Source organism: Rattus norvegicus, chromosome 4 (assembly GCF_021556685.1).
Source record: "Rattus norvegicus strain SHRSP/BbbUtx chromosome 4, alternate assembly SHRSP_T2T, whole genome shotgun sequence".
NCBI classification, from domain to species: Eukaryota; Metazoa; Chordata; class Mammalia; order Rodentia; family Muridae; genus Rattus; species Rattus norvegicus.
The window spans coordinates 32817682-32843428 of NC_141537.1; the positions used below are offsets into that span (position 1 = coordinate 32817682).

General features: G+C 40.4%; 2 protein-coding genes across 3 annotated transcripts; both read left to right on the forward strand.

Moving 5' to 3' along the window:
* Nucleotides 1-1056: 1056 nt before the first annotated feature.
* On the forward strand, nucleotides 1057-4047 carry Gngt1 (G protein subunit gamma transducin 1). 2 transcript variants are annotated; one of them, NM_001135777.1, is given in 3 exon segments: nucleotides 1057-1189; nucleotides 1291-1393; nucleotides 3785-4047. In NM_001135777.1, coding segments are annotated over 2 exon segments (225 nt in total). In that variant the 5' UTR covers nucleotides 1057-1189; nucleotides 1291-1297; the 3' UTR covers nucleotides 3914-4047.
* Nucleotides 4048-17793: 13746 nt separating this feature from the next.
* Nucleotides 17794-23231, forward strand: Gng11 (G protein subunit gamma 11). The gene is given in 2 exon segments (NM_022396.2): nucleotides 17794-18198; nucleotides 21842-23231. Coding segments are annotated over 2 exon segments (222 nt in total). The 5' UTR covers nucleotides 17794-18102; the 3' UTR covers nucleotides 21968-23231.
* Nucleotides 23232-25747: the final 2516 nt, after the last annotated feature.

Below are 25747 nucleotides of genomic sequence, written 5' to 3' on the forward strand. Positions count from 1 at the left end.
TGCACCGCGGCAGTTACCTATAAATCATAAGTATTCTTGGGAGGGAATAGGGAGGCAAAGTTTAGAACAGAGACTGAAGGAACACCCATTCAGAGCCTGCCCCACATGTGGCCCATACATATACAGCCACCCAATTAGACAAGATGGATGAAGCAAAGAAGTGCAGACCGACAGGAGCCAGATGTAGATCGCTCCTGAGAGACACAGCCAGAATACAGCAAATACAGAGGCGAATGCCAGCAGCAAACCACTGAACTGAGAATAGGACCCCCGTTGAAGGAATCAGAGAAAGAACCGGAAGAGCTTGAAGGGGCTCGAGACCCCATATATACAACAATGCCAAGCAACCAGAGCTTCCAGGGACTAAGCCACTACCTAAAGACTATACATGGACTGACCCTGGACTCTGACCTCATAGGTAGCAATGAATATCCTAGTAAGAGCACTAGTGGAAGGGGAAGCCCTGGGTCCTGCTAAGACTGAACCCCCAGTGAATGTGATTGTTGCAGGGAGGGTGGTAATGGGGGGAGGATGGGGAAGGGAACACCCATAGAGAAGGGGAGGGGGAGGGGTTAGGGGGATGTTGGCTGGGAAACCGGGAAAGGGAATAACAATTGAAATGTAAATAAGAAATACCCAAGTTAATAAAGACAAAAAGAATCCTAGGTTTTGTTGAATGACATTTCTAAATTGTATAATGGCTTATTTCTGAAGTTTATTTACTATATTCAACTTCATCCGTTCAGATTTCAGTCCATTCTCTATGATGTATTTATAATGGTACTCTTTATAAATAGTTCTCTTTTAATACCAGATTAAAGACTCCAGCAATTTGAGGATTAATGGGCAGTCCTCCAAATAACCTCTGACTGAACTAAATGGCATTGATTCCTTGGCAGATGGTTTTGACTAGAGAGTTGAAAACCCAGAAGTTCAGACTGCAAAAGGCCAGAAGAAAGAAAGGGGCATTACTACTTTATATTGCAAGCTGACTAAATGGTTCCCTCCCTTCAAATCTCCTGGCAGGTGTGGGAAGAGAAATGCTTAGTTTAATCACATTAGGGAAGATTATGAAGAAGCTTTAAAATCCTAAGCCTGGCGTGTGGAATGAGCAGTGTTCGGAGAGTTTGTTCTTGAGGAGTTGGTTATCACAGGCAATTTGAAAGAAAACCCAAAAGCAGCTTCCCTGGTAAGTACAGAGCAGAGGGATGGGCTTCGTGTGTGTGTGTGTGTGTGTGTGTTTGGTACAGCAGTTCATGTGTGTATGCTTATAGTCTATCTTTATCACAGACAAAAGATGCCGGTGATCAACATCGAGGACCTGACAGAAAAGGACAAGTTGAAGATGGAGGTGGACCAGCTCAAGAAGGAAGTGACCCTGGAAAGAGTGATGGTGAGTGAGTGACCTCTCCAATTCACCGGAAAAGACAGCGTGGCAAATACCCACAGCTCCCAATTCCGTTAGCGTATGCTGGAACAGATCAATGTATCTAAAAGTAAATTCTTAGTGGAAAACAGAATCAGTGCTGAAGAAAGGTAATAATTAAATTTATTTCAAGAGTTAGATTCTAAACCCGAGGGTTAGAAAGCTAGTTTTCCCAGTCCAAGTGTGGCTCTTGGCCTGCTTTGGTACGACTACTGAGCTGAGGAATGTCTTACACCTTTACAGAAAGACCAAGAAGATAATAGGGGAAAAATTGAAACAGAGATAGGGTTTTGCCTAAGCACTCAAATGAAACAAGGCATTGAGATATTTTGGTTTTGTTCCCATAAGTTGATTATTCTTCATTTTGTACAATATTTGACGTCGTCCATGTATTTAAAAGTACAGCCTCAATCTCCCCAGCCTTGCTCTGGTCAGTCACAAATAATTACATTCTAGTCTTCCTGTGCAAATAAAGATGATTTCAGCCCCAAAACCTCACTGGTTTCTCCTAAAAACATCTGTTAGCTCTTGAGAATAGTGACCTGGGGTCTCCGCATTAAATGGAATAGAAAGGAAAAGGGAATGGACATCTTTCCCGCAACAGTGACTGAATCTCAAGAAGTGTAGATTTGTGTTAGGTACTCTCTCTTCATTTTAGGAATATGTCTATCTATGCATCCTTATGAGGAAAGAGTGAAAAGAGTCTATCTGCTTGCCATGCATTGCTCAGACCTTACTACTAAGCAAACACATTTAAGATTTTAGTTTTATTTTATAACTTCCCCCAACTCTCGTGATACTCCTTCCACAGAGACAAAAACCAGATTTGGAATAAAGATAAACTCAAATAGGCAATCAGCACAATAGAACACACAGGCCAAAATCCTTATCACATCAACGAGCTCCTGGGTGTCCTTTGGTCAGCAATGTGAATATTTTCAGGTTTATTCATTACCTTGGAGTTTTTATTTGGGGGAAAACATGACATACACCACCTCTCCAACTATTCAGAAGAGTCTCGATTTTGCAAGTTTAAATAACAATGTTAGTTTGTAAACCTCACTGTCTTCTCTGTGCTGTGTTGTCTTCCCACTACTGCTTTTTTTTTATTCCTTTTCTTCTGCCACCACCTCCAATACAGATTTTTTTTTGCTGTATATTCACACACATCTGTTGCTCTAGTCTATTCATGCTGCTATAAGAGGTTAGAACAGACCGCATGCCTTTGCAGAAGTGGTGAATCATTTTGATGTTATTCTCTACGTTCTGGAACTGTGCTTATCCAAGTCCAGGGCCTGTGCTTTCATTCCCAGGTAGTGTCTCCTCAGTGTGTCCCTACAGGGTAAAAGGGATGAGGAGCAGCTGCTCTGGTGACCCTTCCTCCTCGGCGCTAATGCTGATAATGAGCTGACCCTCAGGGTGCGAGCAGCTGTCAAAGGCTTCATCTCCTAGTGTCACTAGACTGGGACTATTTCCAAATATAGAATCTAGAGTGCACACATATATTTACGCACGTATACAAATGAACATTTATGTGTATGTGGTACACAATTTTACTGAAAAAGGCCACTGTTTACATGACTTACAAATTGGTCACTGCACTGTCAACAATTCAGATCTATGTTACTGTCATAAAAAAAGCATTGATTGAGTATAAAATGAATTGAGGGTAAAAGCCATGGATAACTTGGACTCTTTTGAATACATACATGTGCGTATTACCTATAGAGATACAGCACTGAAGCCTGCCTGTTTTCTAAATCACAATTATGAAACTATTAGTGAATGAGGAGCAATTTTATAAACCAAATGAGTGCCCATTCCAGCACACATTCCCTCGTTAAGCATCAATTGAGCACAGGCTCTGTTGCCCGCGTTATACTAAACAAAATAGCCAAAGTCAGTGACCGCTTGGATCACGTGCCACGCAGTTATGAGCAGTTGCTGTGGTTGAATTTAAAACTGTGTGTTTGCACTTCTGAGAACCTGACTCTGAGAATGTGCCAGGAATTTAGCAACTCTTCACTCTCATCCATCTTTACACTAAATGTTTAGGAAGAGAAGGGAGACTTACTTTGGAGAATTCCCCGACTTGTGTTTCTTTGACAAAGCCAGAGGAAGAGCCCACTAGAAATGGTTAGCTCAAGGTCAGCTTTCTCTCCTCCAGAAACATCTAGAAGGGAGGTGTGGGAATGATTATTTTTTCCTACCCTGAAAAATACACGTGCACTGGCAGGAGCAGAGGGAATCATCTTTAAAAAGTTGCAACCTAGAAATGTATTGTAGTAAATACATTTCTATCATCTGCAGACCTCTGTTGTAAAACAAATGAGTTACCTCTGTCTCCTTTCTTTTAAGGTTTCCAAATGTTGTGAAGAAGTAAGAGATTATATTGAAGAAAGATCTGGAGAAGACCCTCTAGTGAAGGGGATTCCAGAGGACAAAAATCCCTTCAAGGAGCTCAAGGGAGGCTGTGTGATTTCCTAGGCAGGGGTGCAGATTTCTTAGAATAGTTAGAATTTTAATGATAATGCAAACTGTTCTATAAAATTAAACTTGTATATGTTGTTTAAATTGATAAACTTCAAGTTTTAATAAAAATGAAGATGCAATAATATGTATACTCAGTTTTTTCATGAAGTATTTCGCCTAAGGTTTAACAAATAATAATATTGAATAATAATACTGATGAGCCCTGCTTTAGAAACAGTGTATTCTGATTGCCTGGGTGGTTTTATATTTCTTCATTTTCCTTTCAATATTAATGATACTCTCCTAGAACTTTTATAGTTAAACATATTTTATTCTCAACATTTCACTAGCTTACAGGAGTAGGCATTCTACTGTTTCCATACATGGATGATCTATTTCGGTAGAAAATTATATATATATAAAACTATATATATATATAACTACATATATATATAACTATATAACTACATATATATATAACATATATATATATATATAAATTCTTTTTTTTATTAACTTGAGTATTTCTTATATACACTTCGAGTGTTATTCCCTTTCCCGGTTTCCGGGCAAAAATCCTCCTCCTCCCTTCCCCCTCCCCTTCCTTATGGGTGTTCCCCTCCCAACCCTCCCCCCATTGCCGCCCTCCCCCCAACAGTCTAGTTCACTGGGGGTTCAGTCTTAGCAGGACCCAGGGCTTCCCCTCCCACTGGTGCTCTTACTAAGATATTCATTGCTACCTATGAGGTCAGAGTCCAGGGTCAGTCCGTGTATAGTCTTTAGGTAGTGGCTTAGTCCCTGGAAGCTCTGGTTGCTTGGCATTGTTGTACATATGGGGTCTCGAGCCCCTTCAAGCTCTCCCAGTTCTTTCTCTGATTCCTTCAACGGGGGTTCTAGTCTCAGTTCATTGGTTTGCTGCTGACATTCACCTCTGTATTTGCTGTATTCTGGCTGTGTCTCTCAGGAGCGATCTACATCCGGCTCCTGTCAGTCTGCACTTCTTTGCTTCATCCATCTTGTCTAATTGGGTGGCTGTATATGTATGGGCCACATGTGGGGCAGGCTGTGAATGGGTGTTCCTTCAGGCTCTGTTTTAATCTTTGCCTCTCTATTCCTTGCCAAGGGTATTCTTGTTCCCCTTTTAAAGAAGGCGTGAAACATTCACATTTTGATCATCCGTCTTGAGTTTCATTTGTTCTAGGCATCTAGGGTAATTCAAGCATTTGGGCTAATAGCCACTTATCAATGAGTGCATACCATGTATGTCTTTCTGTGATTGGGTTAGCTCACTCAGAATGATATTTTCCAGTTCCAACCATTTGCCTACGAATTTCATAAAGCCGTTGTTTTTGATAGCTGAGTAATATTCCATTGTGTAGATGTACCACATTTTCTGTATCCATTCCTCTGTTGAAGGGAATCTGGGTTCTTTCCATTTTCTGGCTATTATAAATAAGGCTGCGATGAACATAGTGGAGCACGTGTCTCTTTTATATGTTGAGGCATCTTTTGGGTATATGCCCAAGAGAGGTATAGCTGGATCCTCAGGCAGTTTAATGTCCAATTTTCTGAGGAACCTCCAGACTCATTTCCAGAATGGTTGTACCAGTCTGCAATCCCACCAACAATGGAGGAGTGTTCCTCTTTCTCCGCATCCTCGCCAGCATCTGCTGTCACCTGAGTTTTTGATCTTAGCCATTCTCACTGGTGTGAGGTGAAATCTCAGGGTTGTTTTGATTTGCATTTCCCTTATGACTAAAGATGTTGAACATTTCTTTAGGTGTTTCTCAGCCATTCGGCATTCCTCAGCTGTGAATTCTTTGTTTAGCTCTGAACCCCATTTTTAATAGGGTTATTTGTCTCCCTGCGGTCTAACTTCTTGAGTTCTTTGTATATTTTGGATATAAGGCCTCTATCTGTTGTAGGATTGGTAAAGATCTTTTCCCAATCTGTTGGTTGCCGTTTTGTCCTAACCACAGTGTCCTTTGCCTTACAGAAGCTTTGCAGTTTTATGAGATCCCATTTGTCGATTCTTGATCTTAGAGCATAAGCCATTGGTGTTTTGTTCAGGAAATTTTTTCCAGTGCCCATGTGTTCCAATGCTTCCCTAGTTTTTCTTCTATTAGTTTGAGTGTGTCTGGTTTGATGTGGAGGTCCTTGATCCACTTGGACTTAAGCTTTGTACAGGGTGATAAGCATGGATCGATCTGCATTCTTCTACATATTGACCTCCAGTTGAACCAGCACCATTTGCTGAAAATGCTATCTTTTTTCCATTTGATGGTTTTGGCTCCTTTGTCAAAAATCAAGTGACCATAGGTGTGTGGGTTCATTTCTGGGTCTTCAATTCTATTCCATTGGTCTATCTGTCTGTCTCTGTACCAATACCATGCAGTTTTTATCAATATTGCTCTGTAATACTGCTTGAGTTCAAGTGATAGTGATTCCCCCTGAAGTCCTTTTATTGTTGAGGATAGTTTTAGCTATCCTGGGTTTTTTGTTATTCCAGATGAATTTGCAAATTGTTCTGTCTAACTCTTTGAAGAATTGGATTGGTATTTTGATGGGGATTGCATTGAATCTGTAGATCGCTTTTGGTAAAATGGCCATTTTTACTATATTGATCCTGCCAATCCATGAGCATGGGAGATCTTTCCATCTTCTAAGGTCTTCTTCAATTTCTTTCTTCAGTGTCTTATAGTTCTTATTGTACAAATCTTTTACTTGCTTGGTTAAAGTCACACCGAGGTACTTTATATTATTTGGGTCTATTATGAAGGGTGTCGTTTCCCTAATTTCTTTCTCGGCTTGTTTCTCTTTTGTGTAGAGGAAGGCTACTGATTTATTTGAGTTAATGTTATACCCAGCCATTTGCTGAAGTTGTTTATCAGCTTTAGTAGTTCTCTGGTGGAACTTTTGGGATCACTTAAATATACTATCATATCATCTGCAAATAGTGATTTTTTGACTTCTTCTTTTCCGATCTGTATCCCCTTGACCTCCTTTTGTTGTCTGATTGCTCTGGCTAGAACTTCAAGAACTATATTGAATAAGTAGGGAGAGAGTGGGCAGTCTTGTCTAGTCCCTGATTTTAGTGGGATTGCTTCAAGTTTCTCTCCATTTAGTTTAATGTTAGCAACTGGTTTGCTGTATATGGCTTTCACTATGTTTAGGTATGGGCCTTGAATTCCTATTCTTTCCAGGACTTTTATCATGAAGGGGTGTTGAATTTTGTCAAATGCTTTCTCAGCATCTAATGAAATGATCATGTGGTTTTGTTCTTTCAGTTTGTTTATATAATGGATCACGTTAATGGTTTTCCGTATATTAAACCATCCCTACATGCCTGGGATGGAGCCTACTTGATCATGGTGGATGATTGTTTTGATGTGCTCTTGGATTCGGTTTGCCAGAATTTTATTGAGTATTTTTGCGTCGATATTCATAAGGGAAATTGGTCTGAAGTTCTCTTTCTTTGTTGTGTCTTTGTGTGATTTAGGTATAAGAGTAATTGTGGCTTCATAGAAGGAATTCGGTAGTGCTCCATCTGTTTCAATTTTGTGGAATAGTTTGGATAATATTGGTATGAGGTCTTCTATGAATGTCTGATAGAATTCTGCACTAAACCCGTCTGGACCTGGGCTCTTTTTGGTTGGAAGACCTTTAATGATTGCTTCTATTTCCTTAGGAGTTATGGGGTTGTTTAACTGGTTTATCTGTTCCTGATTTAACTTCGGTACCTGGTATCTGTCTAGGAAATTGTCCATTTCCTGTAGATTTTCAATTTTTGTTGAATATAGGCTTTTATAGTAAGATCTGATGATTTTTTGAATTTCCCCTGAATCTGTAGTTATGTCTCCCTTTTCATTTCTGATTTTGTTAATTTGGACACACTCTCTGTGTCCTCTTGTTAGTCTGGCTAAGGGTTTATCTATCTTGTGGATTTTCTCAAAGAACCAACTTTTGGTTCTGTTGATTCTTTCTATGGTCCTTTTTGTTTCTACTTGGTTAATTTCAGCTCTGAGTTTGATTATTTCCTGCCTTCTACTCCTCCTGGGTGTATTTGCCTCTTTTTGTTCTAGAGCTTTTAGGTGTGCTGTCAAGCTGCTGACATATGCTCTTTCCTGTTTCTTTCTGTAGGCACTCAGCGCTATGAATTTTCCTCTTAGCACAGCTTTCATTGTGTCCCATAATTTTGGGTATGTTGTACCTTCATTTTCATTAAATTCTAAAAAGTCTTTAATTTCCTTCTTTATTTCTTCCTTGACCAGGTTATCATTGAGTAGAGCATTGTTCAATTTCCACGTATATGTGGGCATTCTTCCCTTATAGTTATTGAAGACCAGTTTTAGGCCGTGGTGGTCTGATAGCACGCATGGGATTATTTCTATCTTTCTGTACCTGTTGAGGCCTGTTTTTTGACCAATTATATGGTCAATTTTGGAGAAAGTACCATGAGTAGCTGAGAAGAAGGTATATCCTTTTGCTTTAGGATAGAATGTTGTATAAATATCCGTTAAGTCCATTTGTCTCATGTCTTCTCTTAGTCTGTCTATGTCTCTGTTTAATTTCTGTTTCCATGATCTGTCCATTGATGAGAGTGGGGTGTTGAAATCTCCTACTATTATTGTATGAGGTGCAATGTGTGTTTTGAGCTTTAGTAAGGTTTCTTTTACGTATGTAGGTGCCCTTGTATTTGGGGCATAGATATTTAGGATTGAGAGTTCATCTTGGTGGATTTTTCCTTTGATGAATATGAAGTGTCCTTCCTTATCTTTTTTGATGACTTTTATTTGAAAATTGATTTTTTCTGATATTAGAATGGCAACTCCAGCTTGCTTCTTCTGACCATTTGCTTGGAAAGTTGTTTTCCAGCCTTTCACTCTGAGGTAGTGTCTGTCTTTGTCTCTGAGGTGTGTTTCCTGTAGGCAGCAGAATGCAGGGTCCTCGTTGCGTACCAGTTTGTTAATCTATGTCTCTTTATTGGGGAGTTGAGGCCATTGATGTTGAGAGATATTAAGGAATAGTGATTATTTCTTCCTCTCGTATTCATATTTGGATGTGAGGTTATGTTTGTGTGCTTTTCTTCTCTTTATTTTGTTGCCAAGACGATTAGTTTCTTGCTTCTTCTAGGGTATAGCTTGACTCCTTATGTTGGGCTTTACTATTTATTATCCTTTGTAGTGCTGGATTTGTAGAAAGATATTGTGTAAATTTGTTTTTGTCATGGAATATCTTGGTTTCTCCATCTATGTTAATTGAGAGTTTTGCAGGATACAGTAACCTGGGCTGGCATTTGTGTTCTCTTAGGGTCTGTATGACATCTGTCCTGGATCTTCTGGCCTTCATAGTTTCTGGCGAAAAGTCTGGTGTGATTCTGATAGGTCTGCCTTTATATGTTACTCGACCTTTTTCCCTTACTGCTTTTAATATTCTTTCTTTATTTTGTGCGTTTGGTGTTTTGACTATTATGTGACCGGTGGTGTTTCTTTTCTGGTCCAATCTATTTGGAGTTCTGTAGGCTTCTTGTATGCCTATGGGTATCTCTTTTCTTAGGTTAGGGAAGTTTTCTTCTATGATTTTGTTGACGATATTTACTGGTCCTTTGAGCTGGGAGTCTTCACTCTCTTCTATACCTATTATCCTTAGGCTTGATCTTCTCATTGAGTCCTGGATTTCCTGTATGTTTTGGACCAGTAGCTTTTTCCGCTTTACATTATCTTTGACAGTTGAGTCAATGATTTCTATGGAATCTTCTGCTCCTGAGATTCTCTCTTCCATCTCCTGTATTCTGTTGGTGAAGCTTGTATCTACAGCTCCTTGTCTCTTCTTTTGGTTTTCTATATCCAGGGTTGTTTCCATGTGTTCTTTCTTTATTTCTTCTATTTCCATTTTTAATTCCTTCAACTGTTTGATTGTGTTTTCCTGGAATTCTTTCAGGGATTTTTGTGACTCCTCTCTATGGGCTTCTACTTGTTTATTTATGATTTCCTGGAATTCTTTCAGGGATTTTTGTGACTCCTCTCTATGGGCTTCTACTTGTTTATTTATGTTTTCCTGGAATTCTTTCAGGCATTTTTGTGATTCCTCTCTGTAGGCTTCTACTTGTTCTCTAAGGGAGTTCTTCACGTCTTTCTTGAAGTCCTCCAGCATCATGATCAAATATGATTTTGAAACTAGATCTTGCTTTTCTGGTGTGTTTGGATGTTCCATGTTTGTTTTGGTGGGAGAATTGGGCTCCGATGGTGCCATGTAGTCTTGGTTTCTGTTGTTTGGATTCGTGTGCTTGCCTCTCGCCATCAGATTATCTCTAGTGTTACTTTGTTCTGCTATTTCTGGCAGTGGCTAGACTGCCCTATAAGCCTGTGTGTCAGGAGTGCTGTAGACCTGTTTTCCTGTTTTCTTTCAGCCTGTTATGGCAACAGAGTGTTCTGCTTTCGGGCGTGTAGTTTTCCCTCTCTACAGGTCTTCAGCTGTTCCTGTGGGCCTGTGTCTTGAGTTCACCAGACAGGTCACTTGCAGCAGAAAAGTTGGTCTTACCTGTGGTCCCGAGGCTCAAGTTTGCTTGCGGGGTGCTGCCCAAGAGCTCTCCGTGGCAGCAGCAACCAGGAAGATCTGTTCCGCCCTTTCCTGGAGCCTCCGTGCACCAGGGTTCCAGATGGCGTTTGGTGTTTTCCTCTGGCGTCTGAGATGTGTATGCAGAGTGCAGTCTCTTCTGGTTTCCCAGGCGTGTCTGCCTCTCTGAGGGTTTAGCTCTCCCTCCCACGGGATTTGGGTGCAGAGAACTGTTTATCCGGTCTCGAGCTTCAACTTTCGAGAATCAGGCGAAAGCAGTTTCAGAGGTTCAGTCCATCGTCATCGTGGCAGGAAGCATGGCAGCATGCAGGCAGACATGGGACTGGAAGAGCCAAGCTTGATCTGAAGGCAGCCAGAATGAATCTATCTTCCGCACTAGGCAGAGCTTGAGCACAGAAGCATATATATAAATTCTTGAAACGTTACTGGTTCTTTCTTTTTCCCCTTACCCCAATCAATACAGCTATTGTTTTTGAAAACATTTTTAAAAAATTTTTTTAAATTTATTTTTTAATTAATATTTTTTAATTTTAAAATTAATTTTTAATTGGATATTTTTTATTTACATTTCAAATGTTATTCCATTTCCCAGTTTCCTGAACATAAGCCCCCTATTTCAACCCCTCCCCTTCTTCTATAAGGGTGTTCCCCTCCCCAACCACCCCCTTCTTGCCCCCAACATTCCCCTACAATGGGGAGGGTCCAGCCTTGGTAGGACTAAGGGCTTCTCCTTCCATTGGTGAATAGGACTGTTGTTAACATAGCCTCATATATATCCTTACCCTGTTCATCCTGTCACTAATGATGTGACTTTTTCCCAGAGTGCCAACTGGATTCAAAGTTCAGTCTGCAGTCACAGAACACAGTAAATTTAACCAGCAACCCAACAGGTTATGAGCACAGGGTTTGGAGACAAGAAGTCTGCCTTTGTCGCTCTCCTGCTTGACAGACTTTGGTTGTTTCATCCTCCTTCCTAAGCACAGTTTCTTCTCCATGAAGATGAAGATAATCCTGGTTGAGGATATAGCCAAACCACTCAGCGTATATTATCTGACACAATAACTGTGAGACCCAGTAACTAATAGCTATGAACTATCATGAACTGAGAGAACTAGAAAAAAACATTCAAAGTGTTATCAATTATAACTCTTTCCACTCCGTTCCCAAACAAAGCATTTTATTACCAATGTTTCCTTATTGATACCTCTCATGGACAGTGATATTTGAATGCTTTGGTCATCAGAATACTGCAAGACAAATTGATGGCCATCCTTTTGGAGACAGAAAGCAAACTGTGAACTATTTTTGGTTCTGGCAGACAGTCTGAAGCTCAGTTCAGTGCTCTCCCACTAGATCATAGGAAATACTCTATCCAACCCCTTTTCTCCCAAGCAGGCAAACAATAGACTTAGGGTACAGGGCAGAAGTCTGAGGTCAGGGCTCAGGATCATGGACAGAGGACTACTACATACTCTTCTGCATGTCTTCATTTGAGAAACCTGTGTCATAAAGACTCCAGGCTAAATTATGCATTCTCATCCATTTTTCTTGTGGAGAAATTACTTCTCTTCTCCTATTTAGAAGTGCAGAAGCCCTGCATCCCACCAACCCCAGCATTTCCATCCACCTTCCCCACTCTCTGTTCCTCCACAGCAACATCACCAGCCATTGTACTATTACGTGTAATTATTTATTGGACAGAAGTTTGTCTTTAGGGGTTTCGCACCTGCAAGTTATTGTTTATTCTGTAGTTTTTATCCTACAACTTGATGCAGATGCTGAAGTACGATAGTTCAAAGTTAAAACCTCAGCTCTTCCCTGTACTGAGAATCTTGGGCAAGCAAATCCAACGCTCCAAAATGTCCTTTTGAAATGTATACAATGAAGTAGGGGTGATCTTTATTTGAGTTTTTTTAATCTCTTAGCTCAGAAATAGTCACACAGGAGGCTTAACCAAATGGACTGCTGTAATCCCTATAGAGTTCCTATACAGATAAGAGTAACTTTCAGGATGCCCTGATTTTCCCATTGAAATTTGACCATGTTGATCTCCTCATCTGAAATGTCTCTCCACTCCACTGAAATGAATGTCTCTTCAGCCCTCTGAAAGCTGTCTTTTCTGACACAATTCCTTTTACTCCCTCAAGATTATATTTATATACCCTTGAAATCATTTAGTATTACTTTACTTTGCACCATAGAGTCTTCATTTTAATGCTATATCATAATTCCCCGAAGCCTAAAGTTTGAAACAGCCGAACCTAATACAAATTGTCACTAGAATTATACTGATTTCATTAATCTTTAGTACACCTAAGATCAGGAAACCACGTACCTGTCAAATGTTTATATTGGACAAGGCAGAATTCTTACGGCACTAGGCTAAGTTTGTTCTTGATTAAAAATACATGTTGACGGATTCTCAGTAAGAAAGAATTCAAAGGAGAGAATGGCAGAGAAAGATATCCAGGAAGAAGGAAATGAAGCTGCGACTGTTCCCCCCAGACACCACAGCTGCAGCTGGCAGTGACTCTGTTTTCTTTAAAAGTTTTCATTTCAGGGCCAGAGGTCACTTGGAGAACTGGAGAACTGGCTAATACAGTCAAAAGCACAGCCAAAAACAAAGAACAACAGAAGTCTCCTAAAACGCTTCACTACGTGAATCTCCAACCAAGCCTAGTGTCGTGTTAGTAGAATGAGGAATTACGGAGTCTATCCTTTGAATCACGTAGGCTTTGAGGTGCAAACATGTAGCTGAGTTCATGATGTAGCGAAAGGCAGAGAAGATGAGAAGGAAGAGAAGGAAGAGGGATGAAGAGCAGGAAGAGTAGCAAAAAGGGGAGGAGAAAACGGCCCTAGTTTTATTTGCATTGAGTTGATTTTAGTCAACTTTTTGAAAATTCTGATCTCAAGTTCCATCAGTTCCAGAAGAGAGTCATAATACGTGAAAACTGGCTAACTTTACCAAACAGAATTATCCTTTGTGATATGGTCATAAAGTCTTATAGAACAATGTAGGGGAAGGAAACTGGTTGGTATAGTTAGTTGTTAATCGCTGTGGAGGTGTTTAATTCTGTGACTTGAAGGCACCTCTGTCTAAAACAGAAAACTCATGGAAAGGGTTAACCTTTAATGAGCATACAGTTCTAGAAGTTGTCCTGGGATTGCTTTTTTTTTTTTTAAATCAGACACCAATAAATATCAAATGAATCCAGAGTAAAACAAATATGTGCTGAAATATCTTTCTTAAAGAAACGGTCATTTTAATAACTTGTCCTATTACCATTTATTTTTATGATTTCAGAAGCCAGATTTTTGAATGTGACCTAATTTATTTTTTCCTACCAAAGAAAAGCAGAAAAAGAATGTGTTTTTATTTTTTATATTTTTTTTACACACATGATAACATAAGGTCAGAACACTGTTCCGAGAATTCAAGTTATCATTTTTTAAACTGCAACATAACTTCTTTTGGTATGTTTATAAAACTTCCTTCATATGATTTTTAGCAGTAAACTTGATACATTTGGAAGATAATTTTGAAGAAAATGGAAAATTTTGAAAATTTAATTTCATGATCATGTTTTTTCTTTTTTTTCTCTTTTTTTACAGTTTAAAAGTGCAAATGGTTGCTTTTCTATCTGTGAGTGTGTGAGTGGCTGTGTGTATTAGTGTGTGTGTGTGTGTGTGTATAGTGTATGTTTGTTTATATGTGTATATGGAGACCAGACATCAACACCAGGTATCTACTACTATTAGTTTTAACTGTATTTTGTTATTCTGTTGAGATAGTCTTTGATAGCTTTGCACATGTATGTAGGACACTCTGATTACTTTCTCCACACACTAACTTGTTTTGTTCTCATGTGATCGACACTCAGCTCCCAGGTCCCTTTTCACACCTGAGTCTTATTGTTTCCTTTTGTGACCCAGTGACTTTAATCAGGGCCATCTGTCAGCCCTCGAGTATGGAAATGGACTGGTGAGCTGAAGTGTAGAGGGATTTCCAGTGGGGAGACAACTAAAATAGTAGCTCCCATCCCCCCCATCTCACACTCCTTTGGCACCACATCCTCCACATTTCCTGAGCCCCTGGGAGGACAGCATAGATGTCTTTCTTAGGACTTAGCAGTCATGCTTCACTTGCTTTCAAGTTCTTTAGCAGCCATGACTCTCTGCATTCACTGGCCTTCGCCAGAAAGTGGATCATCTGGTCCAGACTGAGAGTAGCACTTGTCTACGAATAGAAACTTTTCTTGGAAGGCTGTTTGACTGTATACCAGTTTAGCTAAGTAATATTATTAAGTTACCCTCAAAGACTATGACCTCTCCAACAACCACCACATGAGTTTTGTTCATACAGATTTGTACTACCTAGCACAAATTTCCTCGTGCGGAGCCAGCCTTCAGTACAAGTGGTCCCTCCCACAACTCTGGCACCGTTACTGCACAAACGTATGTACACCTCACGTTTTTGCGATAGATTTTTTCCTTCTTAAAGATTATTTTATTCGTTTATATTTCAAATGATACCCCCCTCCCAGTTACCCCTCCATACCCCCACATCCTATCCCCTCTCCCCCCTCCCCTTTGCCTCTATGAGGGTCTTCTTCCACCACTCATGCACTCTTGCTCACCAATCTAGCATCCCCCAATGCTGGGGCACCAAGCCTCCACAAGACCAAGGGCCTCCCCTCCCTCTAATGTCAGATAAGGCCATCCTCTGCTACATAAGTATTTGGAACCATGGATCCAAATGATATACTCTTTGGTTGGTGGTTTAGTCTCTGGGGGCTTGGGATGCATTCTTAAACTGAACACAGAACTTCTCATCTTGCAAGACTGAGTAGTTAGTTAGCCAGGAAGCTCCAGGAATCCACTTTTATCTGTTACAACCCACTATAGATTAATAACAAGCTCCACTACTCTGGTCTTACATGCTTATTAGGGATCTGAATTTAAGTCCTCATCTCCCTACCATTTTTTTTTATTTATTAACCAGATTGCTATAGATTTTGGCCAGAAGGCTGTGAGATGCTTAAGGGAAATTTATTCTGTCTACAACTGTAGTTTCCTTATGGTATGACTTAATATCACACTCATACTACTCTCTAAATAACCTTTTCATGGAGTAATGCAAGTGTAAAGTTGTAACCACAGTTGAATCAGCCAGTACACACTTAATTGTTTTTTAACAAAATATAACTTTTTAAATGTTACATACTTAGCATGTATGAAACACTGAGTCCTCAGAACAATGGCAGTAACAGTGACAGGAAGGAAAGAGCTAAAACCAATGGCACTCCTTTGGAATATTGGTGATGGAGCCTCCCCATAAGGATACTTAAGAAGTCTCCTTACTGTAACTCATCTCTGGAAGGTGAACTCAGGACTTAAAGTTAGATGTCTACAGGTCCCTCCAATATTTTTAAAGTTACATCATCATTTTACCACTCAAAACCAAATTAACGATGAAACATTTTCACATTTTAGATTACCTCATTCAGAAAGGTATGCTGTGAATTTTCTGAGAACGAAAGCAAAAATATAGATGAATACATAAAATTGAAGTCTCATATACTGAGGAAAATGCTCACGAACCAATACGGATTTATAAACATGTATCCCTGCACGAAACTAGCTGATTAACAAAGAAGAGATTTACCAGCCAAAATAGTCTATCATTTAATGCAGACATACGTACTTTTATTTTCTTCTCCAACTTACCTAATTTTTTTTTCGGAGCTGGGGACCGAACCCAGGGCCTTGTGCTTGCTAGGCAAGCGCTCTACCACTGAGCTAAATCCCCAACCCCAACTTACCTAATTTTGGTATAGGATTTATTTTCTTTAGCCCACGTTCATCTAAGTTACTTTCACTAGCTTTCCTTAAGCTATTTTTAGCCAACCTTTTCAAGTTAAGAAATAGGGGGTTTAAAACAAGGACTGGGCTCTTCAGACAGACATGAGTTTGTTTTGACAATTCACTAACAAGCCAAACTTGGCCAGATAGTCCAACTCTAAACCTGCAAGATTCTGGTAATTCAAATACAGAAAGTTGGGCGTCTAAATATTTCCTTTGTGAAAAAGATTGAACGTGTTTAGGTCGTCGTAGAGGCACCACATACCTCAGCAGCTCACTCCCTTCCCTGACTCATAATTTTAAAATTAGAAAACTTGCAGTGACTTTCACTCTGCTGGCTTTGGGGAGAGTTGGAAGGAGTACCAAGCAGCACTCATTAAATAGCACATTGTCCTTTTCATGTTAATATATTCAGCGAGTATGGTCAGCAGAGCCTAGTGAGAAACTGTGCAAAGTTCGTGCTCACTAAACAATAACGGGTGTCTGAGGTCGGGTATCCTGATTCAGTTAAGGGCTCCACTCTTCATTCAAATTAGTTGGGAGGTTGTCTCTGGGAAAAAAGGGACGTGATGTACAGCAAGGGCAGGTTTCCTTCATATACATTGTACTTTACTTCTCGTCTTTGAGCACTATGACCGAGGGAACTAGTGAAAGGTTGACCTTGCCTGCTTAAATATTTCCCAGTAGACACTTTCCTGGCTGTCCAAGGCTGCACTTTGTGAACCACGCTTTCCAGAATGTAGGAAAAACTCTCCTAAGTGACTCTGCTGCTGACATCCAAAAAAGGAAGTCTGCCAGGAATTCAAAACTTTAAAAGCAAGAAAACTGCCCTTTTCCCCTTCCTGTAGAGGGTTATTCCCAAGCCTTGAAGGGGTGGTAGAAACTCTGGAGGGGGTTTTGAGCCTTGGTTAGACTTCTCGTGGTGTCCTCTTATCCTCCCAGAGTTACACAGCATCTTCCTTCCCCAAAAGTGAAATTCTATTATTGAGAATTCAGATGGTCATTTAACGACAGGAAACACCCGCATCTCAAACCGCTTCTTTCCTCTAAACATATTTTTGTGAAAGGCCTTTTTGAGCTTTTAGGAAGCCATATGGAATGTGTCAACACAATTCTAGTGTATGCTTCTGAAACCTAGCTAGGTTCCATGTTACTCTCTCTTTTCCCCCAAATATCCACTTTCCCACTACGCATATGGAAAAGTTACATGCTGTGTATTTTTAAAACTTGGAGAGGTGAAGGACCATTAGTTATTTCCTGCTGAGTAGTGAGTGTCCTTTTCCTGGCTTTAAACAAAACCCGGATGTAAGTTGGACATGGACACACACACACACACACACACACACTAAAGGAACAAAAGTAAAACTTTTGTCTCCAGCCCAGCAGCAACTCCCCTGGGCGTGGCAAGGGTCCTGAGCCAGTCCTGCCCAGATCTGTGACCTGGTTCTGCAGGGTCTGCAGCCTTCCAGGAGCAGCCAGGAAGATGTCTCAAACTTAACCCTCTGCAAGCTGCCAGGCTAAAGGGCTGGTAGAGCCTGGAGAAGCCGCCCTGAGGTTGCTTGGAGTCTGGGAAAGGCCATCGGGAGCAGGCTTGGGCAGGAAGCTGAGCCCCCGGGGAGCTGAGAGCTGCGGTTCGAGCCAGTCACGTCCTGCGCACGGAGGGCGGGTAGCCTCGGCCCGCCGGTATTTGGGGAAGCGTCCCAGTTCTAGGCGCTTCCAGTGGCTGCCTTGCACAAGTGACTTCTGGGCCCAGCTCTGGGGCAAAGATGCCCGCCCTTCACATTGAGGATCTGCCGGAAAAGGAAAAACTGAAGATGGAGGTTGAGCAACTTCGCAAAGAAGTGAAGTTGCAGAGACAACAGGTAAGCTGGCTGCCTATTCCAGAATCCCCTCTCAGAAATGAGCCAAGGTCAGGATTACCAGAATAAACTATGGGGGAGGGGGTGTCTCTTCTTCTGGAAGCTTCTCTTTAAGGGGGCTTTAAGGAGGCTGGCAGCTGCTAAATAATATGGGGAAATTGCAAAAGGTGAGAAGAACCAGGAACTAAGAAGGGATTTATATATAAAGCCAAATGTCATCAAGACACAGTCCCAAACAGGGGAGACAAACAAATCCCAAAACGGGCAGCTACCTTCCATCCTGCAGAGGATCGTGGATGACAAATTTTCTAAAGCCACGTTTCAAAATCCCCCAACTTTAGCTTTGATTTTGTGAAGACCCTGATTCCACTGGGTCTTGAGAGCAAGCTGCCTGAGTTTCCGTTATTTACCAATTGTGTGCAATTTCCAATTTGTCTTGTAAGTGTGTGAAATGATTAATATCGTGCTTTCTGTATTTACTTATAAACACGTAATTTTGTTTATACTGCACGGCATATGGCTGCAAACTAAACTAACTAACTAACTAACTAACTAACTAAACAACTAGCTACATGCTGGATGTGGTGGTACATGCCTATAATTCTCAGTCACTTAGGAGGTGGAGGCAGGAGGGTCAAGAGTTCCAGGCCACCCTGGCCAGTCAAGAAAAAAACACTCAGGAGTCTTCACTGAAATTCCATGGATAACTTGGAATTTCTACTTCAATTTTTGTCTGGTGGCAGGGGCCTTTATTACATTAAACTTCTTTTCCCTCTCTGTCAAGAAATCCGTAGTTTAGAAAAAGGCTTTTGGATAGTTTGTTCACTTTGAAGAAAAGTATTCTTTTCCCCCGGAGCAAGAAAATTTGAACTGACATTGTTTCTTTTATTATTATTACTTTTACGTTTTTATGGTCCTGGTCAGTCTGCCCTCTCCCAGATCCACATCCCCCCACCCCATGCCAGGACTTGCCACTTCCTGGGGTTTCAAGTCTCTCCAGGGTTAGGGGCATCTTCTCTCACTAAGGCCAGACCAGGTAGTCCTCTGCTGTAGATGTGTCCAGTGGGGTGGGGCTGGGGCTCTACCAACTAGTGCTTGCTGCCTGGTTGGTGACTCAGTGTCTGAGAGATCTCAGGGGTCCCTGTTAGTTGAGACCGCTGGTCTTCCTATGAGGTCGTCCTCCTCCTCAGCTTCTTCCAGCCTTTTTTTATGGGCTGATGTTGTTTGTAATAGTTTGGGGTTACTAGGGTTCAAACTTCAGGCACTGTGTATGTGGTCACCTCTGAGTCACACCTCAGGCTCTTTGATTTTTACCTTCTGTTCACACTTTAATATTTGCAAAAAAAATGAACAGAAATGAAGCAGATGATATAAACAGGCTCCAAACACATTCACGATAAGCCTTAATACTCCTCAGTGGTTACTGGGAGATGCTGGAAGTTGTTGAGTTTTACAGTTTTACGCATTTACCCCCTCAAATGCAGCTCCCTGCTTCATACAAATTCACACTCTTCCAAGATTTTACAGTGGGATATCATATTTTTCCTGTCACTTTAAGAAATCATGTGATTAGAGGAATAAGCCAGTTGATAGGACTAACAGATCATGTTATTTCTTGGAGGGGGCTGTCTTGGCTGATGACAAAGCCCTCAGTTTGGACAGGGTCAGCCAGAGGGATTGCACATGAAACAGCATGGTGTATAGTGTGTGCTTAAATAATGCTTAACCTTTGCAAAGCTGGAAGGTCTAACATCATTGTGTCGAATTTACAGGCTAGAGGAAAGGACAAGTTCCAAAGTTGACATCAGGCAGCATCCTGGGTGTGTCAACGTAAAACTCAAGCATCTTTTTTTACAGTTTTCCCCAGTCAGTCACTGCAGGCCTAGGGTACACCCTACATCACAGGTCTCTCATTTCAGAAAATTCTAGGTGTCTGCTAGGAAGACAGAAGTATTTAGAGTGGTTCTTCCTAGACACGAAGAGGATTGTGGAACTCCTTCCAGTTCCCAAATGTTTTATTTTCAGTATAGAGTATTATATTGATGCTGGGCAAGCACTGTGGTGCTTGGATTACACTCAACCCCTCACTTAAAAGACGCAAAACCCCTTTGTCCCAGAGAAGAAGCCAGGTCCTCACTTACAGCCACAGAGGACCCTTAAGGCAGGTACTTCAGTTGTCTTTCCCCAGCATCTTCCAGATCAGCCTTTCAATCCTTGGTTGACACCTGGGCTATGTGCTCTGCTCAGGCCAAACCCTGATACACAGGTTACATCTGGCTGCAGCTAATTAATTATTGGTCAGATGTACTCTCTCGATCCTAGAAGGAGCAATTACCCACTTTTCGAGATTATGGATATTTTCAGAACCCCAGCGAAAGAGCCTTTGCAAGAAGAGTGGGGACCCGGATCGTACTCAGGTGTTTCACTCGAACCACAGACTCTGAATCTTTACACTCCCTTACCAGCACTGAGCACTCCCTTAGAACATACAAACTGTGACTCCCAGCATTAGATTCTTGCAAAGACAGAACTTATCACATTTTAATTCCTGTAACTGTTCGACCCGCTTTTAAATTTTGGGTCCGTTCTACACACGGCCATGCAACCAGAGCTTTAGGGTTTGGGGAGGAAATAATGAAACAACGGGATTCCCACTTCTGTTTATTTTTGAGTGTCGCTTTTTAATTGCTCGTTGGTGTTTCATAATTATGCAAAAATGTGTTAGCACTGTGGTAGCTGCACTTGTTTATAAATAGTGATGCATCTTTCGAGATACATATGTATACATGTTTAGAGAGATTCACTCAAAGGCCGCTTTTCATAAATCTCTCACTTTTACTTTCAACATAGTACTTGCAAAACAGACACTTTGGACACACTCAGCCTTGCTTTTCATTTCCAGTTTATTCTCTCTTTTTAAAAAAAAAGATTTAAATCTGCAACTTGTCTCTAAGGATAGAATTTTAAAGAGACTCTTCAATCCCGTCCCATGAGAAGAAAAGTTTAAGTTGACTCCCTAAACTCTGTAGTCTCAGATTGTCCCACTAAGCCTCTAGGAAAGCCTTTAATACAATAATTGGCTGATTCATCAGAGGAGTTTTGAGCCAAGACTTGGAGTGAGGTGGATAGACAAACCTAACATCCCTTGTCAGCCTTTCCCTGCCACTGCTCTGCATATGACTCTGACTCCATGGAGTTCTGGAGTATGACGTGACCTGCTCACTTCAGTGAGTCATGTGGTACAACACAACCCTTCACAGTCCGCAGGGACTGCCTAATGGCTGCCCTTTATCCAGAGAATTTGAACACAGCAGATCCGTTGTATTTGCATTTTAGAGAGTAAGGAAATCATGGAATGAGTATGAATAGAAAATTTCATGGGGAACTATTAATACAATGATTTTCAATCATTTGTTACTTGAACAATATTTCTCTCACAGATTATATGGCATATATAAATAGAATAAAATAATGATTTAGACTAGGAAAATATTTTTTTAAAGTATGGTTTGTGAGACTATGTGAACCTCACCCCAACCCCCCTCCCAAAAAAGCAAAAGCAAACAAACAAACAAAACAATCAGTGCTGAAGTTCAATTTCCTTGACATAATTTGTTTCTTCTGATCTCCTCTCCCTATACTCCAGGTGTCTAAATGTTCTGAGGAAATAAAGAACTACATTGAAGAACGTTCTGGAGAGGATCCTCTGGTAAAGGGAATTCCAGAAGACAAGAATCCCTTCAAAGAAAAGGGCAGCTGTGTCATTTCCTAAGGAACTCTGGAGGGAAATTGTTTTCAGTTGGGTCAGATTGTTCTTTTGTTTAATTTTTCCCCCAAATGAAGCCAAAGTGTGTGTGAAGAATTGAGGAAAAAATGAAATCGAGAAAAAGACTGTCATACAAGCACTCTCCAAGCACTTTGTGCATAGAACAAACCTGCTTCTCACCTTGGCTGCCCACACACCCTCTCTCAGAGGAGAGCACCTGAGTGCAGTTATGGGATGAAGGCCTGGCTCTCCCTTTCAATATACTGCTTGCTGTCTCCAATAAAGTTTTACCTTGAAAAAAAAAATCAATGGTAGTGACCTAAGATAGCACCTTTTATTCATTAACTCTTGAGTTTCCTTCTATAACCTGTCCAGTGTTTGGGGTTTATGTCATAAGATTAGGAATATAAATGACGTGGTTTGCAACACAGCTCTCCCTTACTCATGTGTTTACAATGCCAAAGTCTGACTTCTGTAATGTGTTAGATTTAACTATTAGAGAACCCAGCGGGTAGGATTCCTAATGACATTAACAGGAGTCAGGTGGTGAGTCAGGAACTTTGCCAAACCAAGTCGACATTAGCACATCCCTGGTTTGCGATGATTCAGTTCAAAATATCCCTGCAGCAGTGTCCTTGGGAAATGGGACAAGTATGTGAATGGGAAAAAGAACCCTCATCCAAGAATGCTGGCTGCCAGGGCTAGTTCTTTTGCTGACCCAGATCTACATTCCTTGTTCTCTCCAGGTCTGGGGATGGTTCCTCTTTAGTTCTATGGCCTCTGGGTAGATGTTTGAATGTCTTCCACCTCTTCCTCCTCTTCCTCCTCTTCCTCCTTTTCCCTTTTCCCCTCCTTCATCTTTTATCTTCTCCAAAAGATACAGTGAATTTTGACTAATTTAAAAAGATCAATTGGATGTTTTCCTGTCATTGTGAAAGCTCACCATGTCTTCTTTTCCTCCTCTATTGCTGCTGTCCATTACAAGCCCCTCCTTCCAATCAATGGCCCCACTTTCTATGGCAAGTTGAGCTTCTGTAGTTTTAAGTACAATTCCTGCTGAGGTCATTATGAAGGCACCTGTGACTAAGACAGCAATGAAAGAGACCTTTCTTCCTCTGGAAAAAACTTTTCTCATTTCCCCCGTCTCTTGTTTTGGGATTGTTAGAGATTTGGAATGAAAGTGAAATAAAATCTTTACAAATAGGTTCTGGTTCAACCATGTCTAGTTACTAACATGCTCTATGGTATTAAATGTGGTATCCAAAGACTATATTTCTCCTAGAGTGAAAAGCTTATCTGTTCTCTGGGTTAAGTTTGCAGGTTTTCTTTCCCAGCCAAGTCAGAGAGCCCATGCCTTCAACAGCTTCCTGGAGTCTGTCAGCCTTCTCACTTGGGAAGTCTGGTTTTTCCCCCTGTCAACAAGAGAACAGGATACTCAGGCTTTTGAAAAAGTAATTATATAAGACTTAACACAGGGACAGTTTCCTGCCATTTTTCAAATGACGACATCAGTTGGGGCTACTGGAACCAAGGGTTAATTTTAGTTCAGAGCACCATCTACTATGGGGTGGGTTGAAGAGTACTCAGGCCATGTTTCTTCCAAGCACCACGGAACAACTGATAATTCAGGTCTGTTTTTGCTTTTGAACACTTAACATTTAATGTGCCATGTGATTGTTGTGTCTTGGTGCTTATAAAGTTTTATTCTAATAAGCGGGTCATTTCTTCCTAATTGTCTATCACATTTTATGTTTTGCATAAGGAAGAAAAAGTATTCTATTTACTCATACTACACAACCAATAATCTTTTACAAAGGTCAAAACAAAACCTTTATTATTTAACTACTCTCAGAACAGCTCATACCAATCTGTATCCTGTATTTCCATCCATATACCAGGCCAGCCGTTCATGAGAATTCCACAACCTACATTTTGTTTCTTATGTCTCTTTCAATCATATAAACAACTTAGTCAGCCAACTTCTGTTTTCCCAGTAAATACCCAACCTTGTAGGCTTTACTTGATATGTTTCTGTTCTCTTTCATCTTTTAACTTTGCCAACAAAGAGTGACATAGTATTATGTGTTTCAAGTGATAAATGATAACTTGCAATGGGAAAATATGAAAAAGTGCTTATTTGAATATGTTGTAGAAGAATACTTAGCAAGTGAGAATTTATTAAGCAGAATTTAAATTATGTGTTCAGTTCCTTTCAACGATATGATTGTGTAATCAATCAGCATTAGAGCACAAATGGTTGCTATGTTTTATGCATTGAGTGAGTCTCAAAACCTATGGGCTCAAGACAATTTATTAATTTCTCCTGTTATGGATCATACTTTTGGTGTCAAGTCTAAAAATTATATGCATGTTCCTAGCCTTCTATACTTTTTCCTACATGGCTTCTAGAAGGTTTATGTTGTAAGTCTGTAAGTCATGTTGAGTCAGTTTTCAAGTAAATTGTATTGTTTTGATAGAGAGCTCGCTTGTTTACAGATTGCTGTGATAATAACTCCCTCCTCTGGCACCCTTTATTGAAGAGGCTCTCAATCCTTCCTTAAATAGCACTTGCATTTTTGTCAAAGTTCACCGGTAATGTCTCTGTGTTCATTTCTCATTCATGTACTTTCGTATCTGTTATATCAGGACTTCTGTCCTCACTTCACAGCAGCAGTAGGGAGAAAGAAGCCTCACGTAGTTTTCTCTGTTTTTAAATATTGAATGTAAAGCTTGGACAAGAACACAGATAACTGGCTACAGGGAAATCCTTACAAAATGAGCACACATAATTTCTACCAGAATATGCCAGTGGTGTATCCCAAAATCCCAGGACTTGGGAGGTAGAAGCAAGAGAATTAGGAGTTGAAGTCCAGCCTTTGCTATTTAAAGAGTAGACAACCATATGGACATGTTTTATTAGTTGTTAAAAGGGTTTTGTAGATTCCTTGTGGTTTTTATGTAGTCATAATTAGTTTTTTCCCTCTTTCCAATCTCTATTTAAATGCTGTTTGGCTGTAGTAATCAAATACTTCAATATCATATTAAGTTGCTGTGATATTAATTCTACAAATTAGTCAACAGATTAATTTAAAATTAAGAAAACTATCTGTAAAAATCACTGTTTAAAAGGTAATCTGAACATACAATAAGAAAAGGTTAAACGTTTACTTAAGATCTGTAACTATTGATAACCTACAAGTACAGAAAATTTTCATAAATTATACATGCCCATTTAGGCATATGCCAAATTAAAATGAAAAGAAACTGGTGAAAAAGATAAAATTCTATTTAGCTACATTAAAATTTATTTATTCGTATTTCAGAAAACTGATGAAAACTAAGAGGTGAAGCTAGCATTTCTTATTCCTCCTCACATGACACCAAAGAGCCCCAAGAAGGGGGCTCAGTGTACCTGGGCAGACCTGATTAGCATCACCAGGACTCTGAGACCCAAACTGTCATGGACCAAAGTTCATGCAACTAGATAAAAACCTAGACAGGGTGAGCACTTGGAAAAATAGAACAGGAACAACAGGATCGTTTCCGAAAAACTAAAATGTCCTTAAAATCTTTGTCATAAGAATCTCAGTAAATCCATAATCTGATTGTAATAAGATAATCAACCCCTGTCAATAACAATAGCATCAGAGGTTAGAACCACTCAGTAAGAACTGTGAAGGATACGAGATGGTGGCACTTCTATCCCAGCCTTCAGGAGACAGAGGCCAGTGGATATCTGTGTGTTCAAGAACAGCCTGGTACATGCATTTAGTTCCAGCACATTCA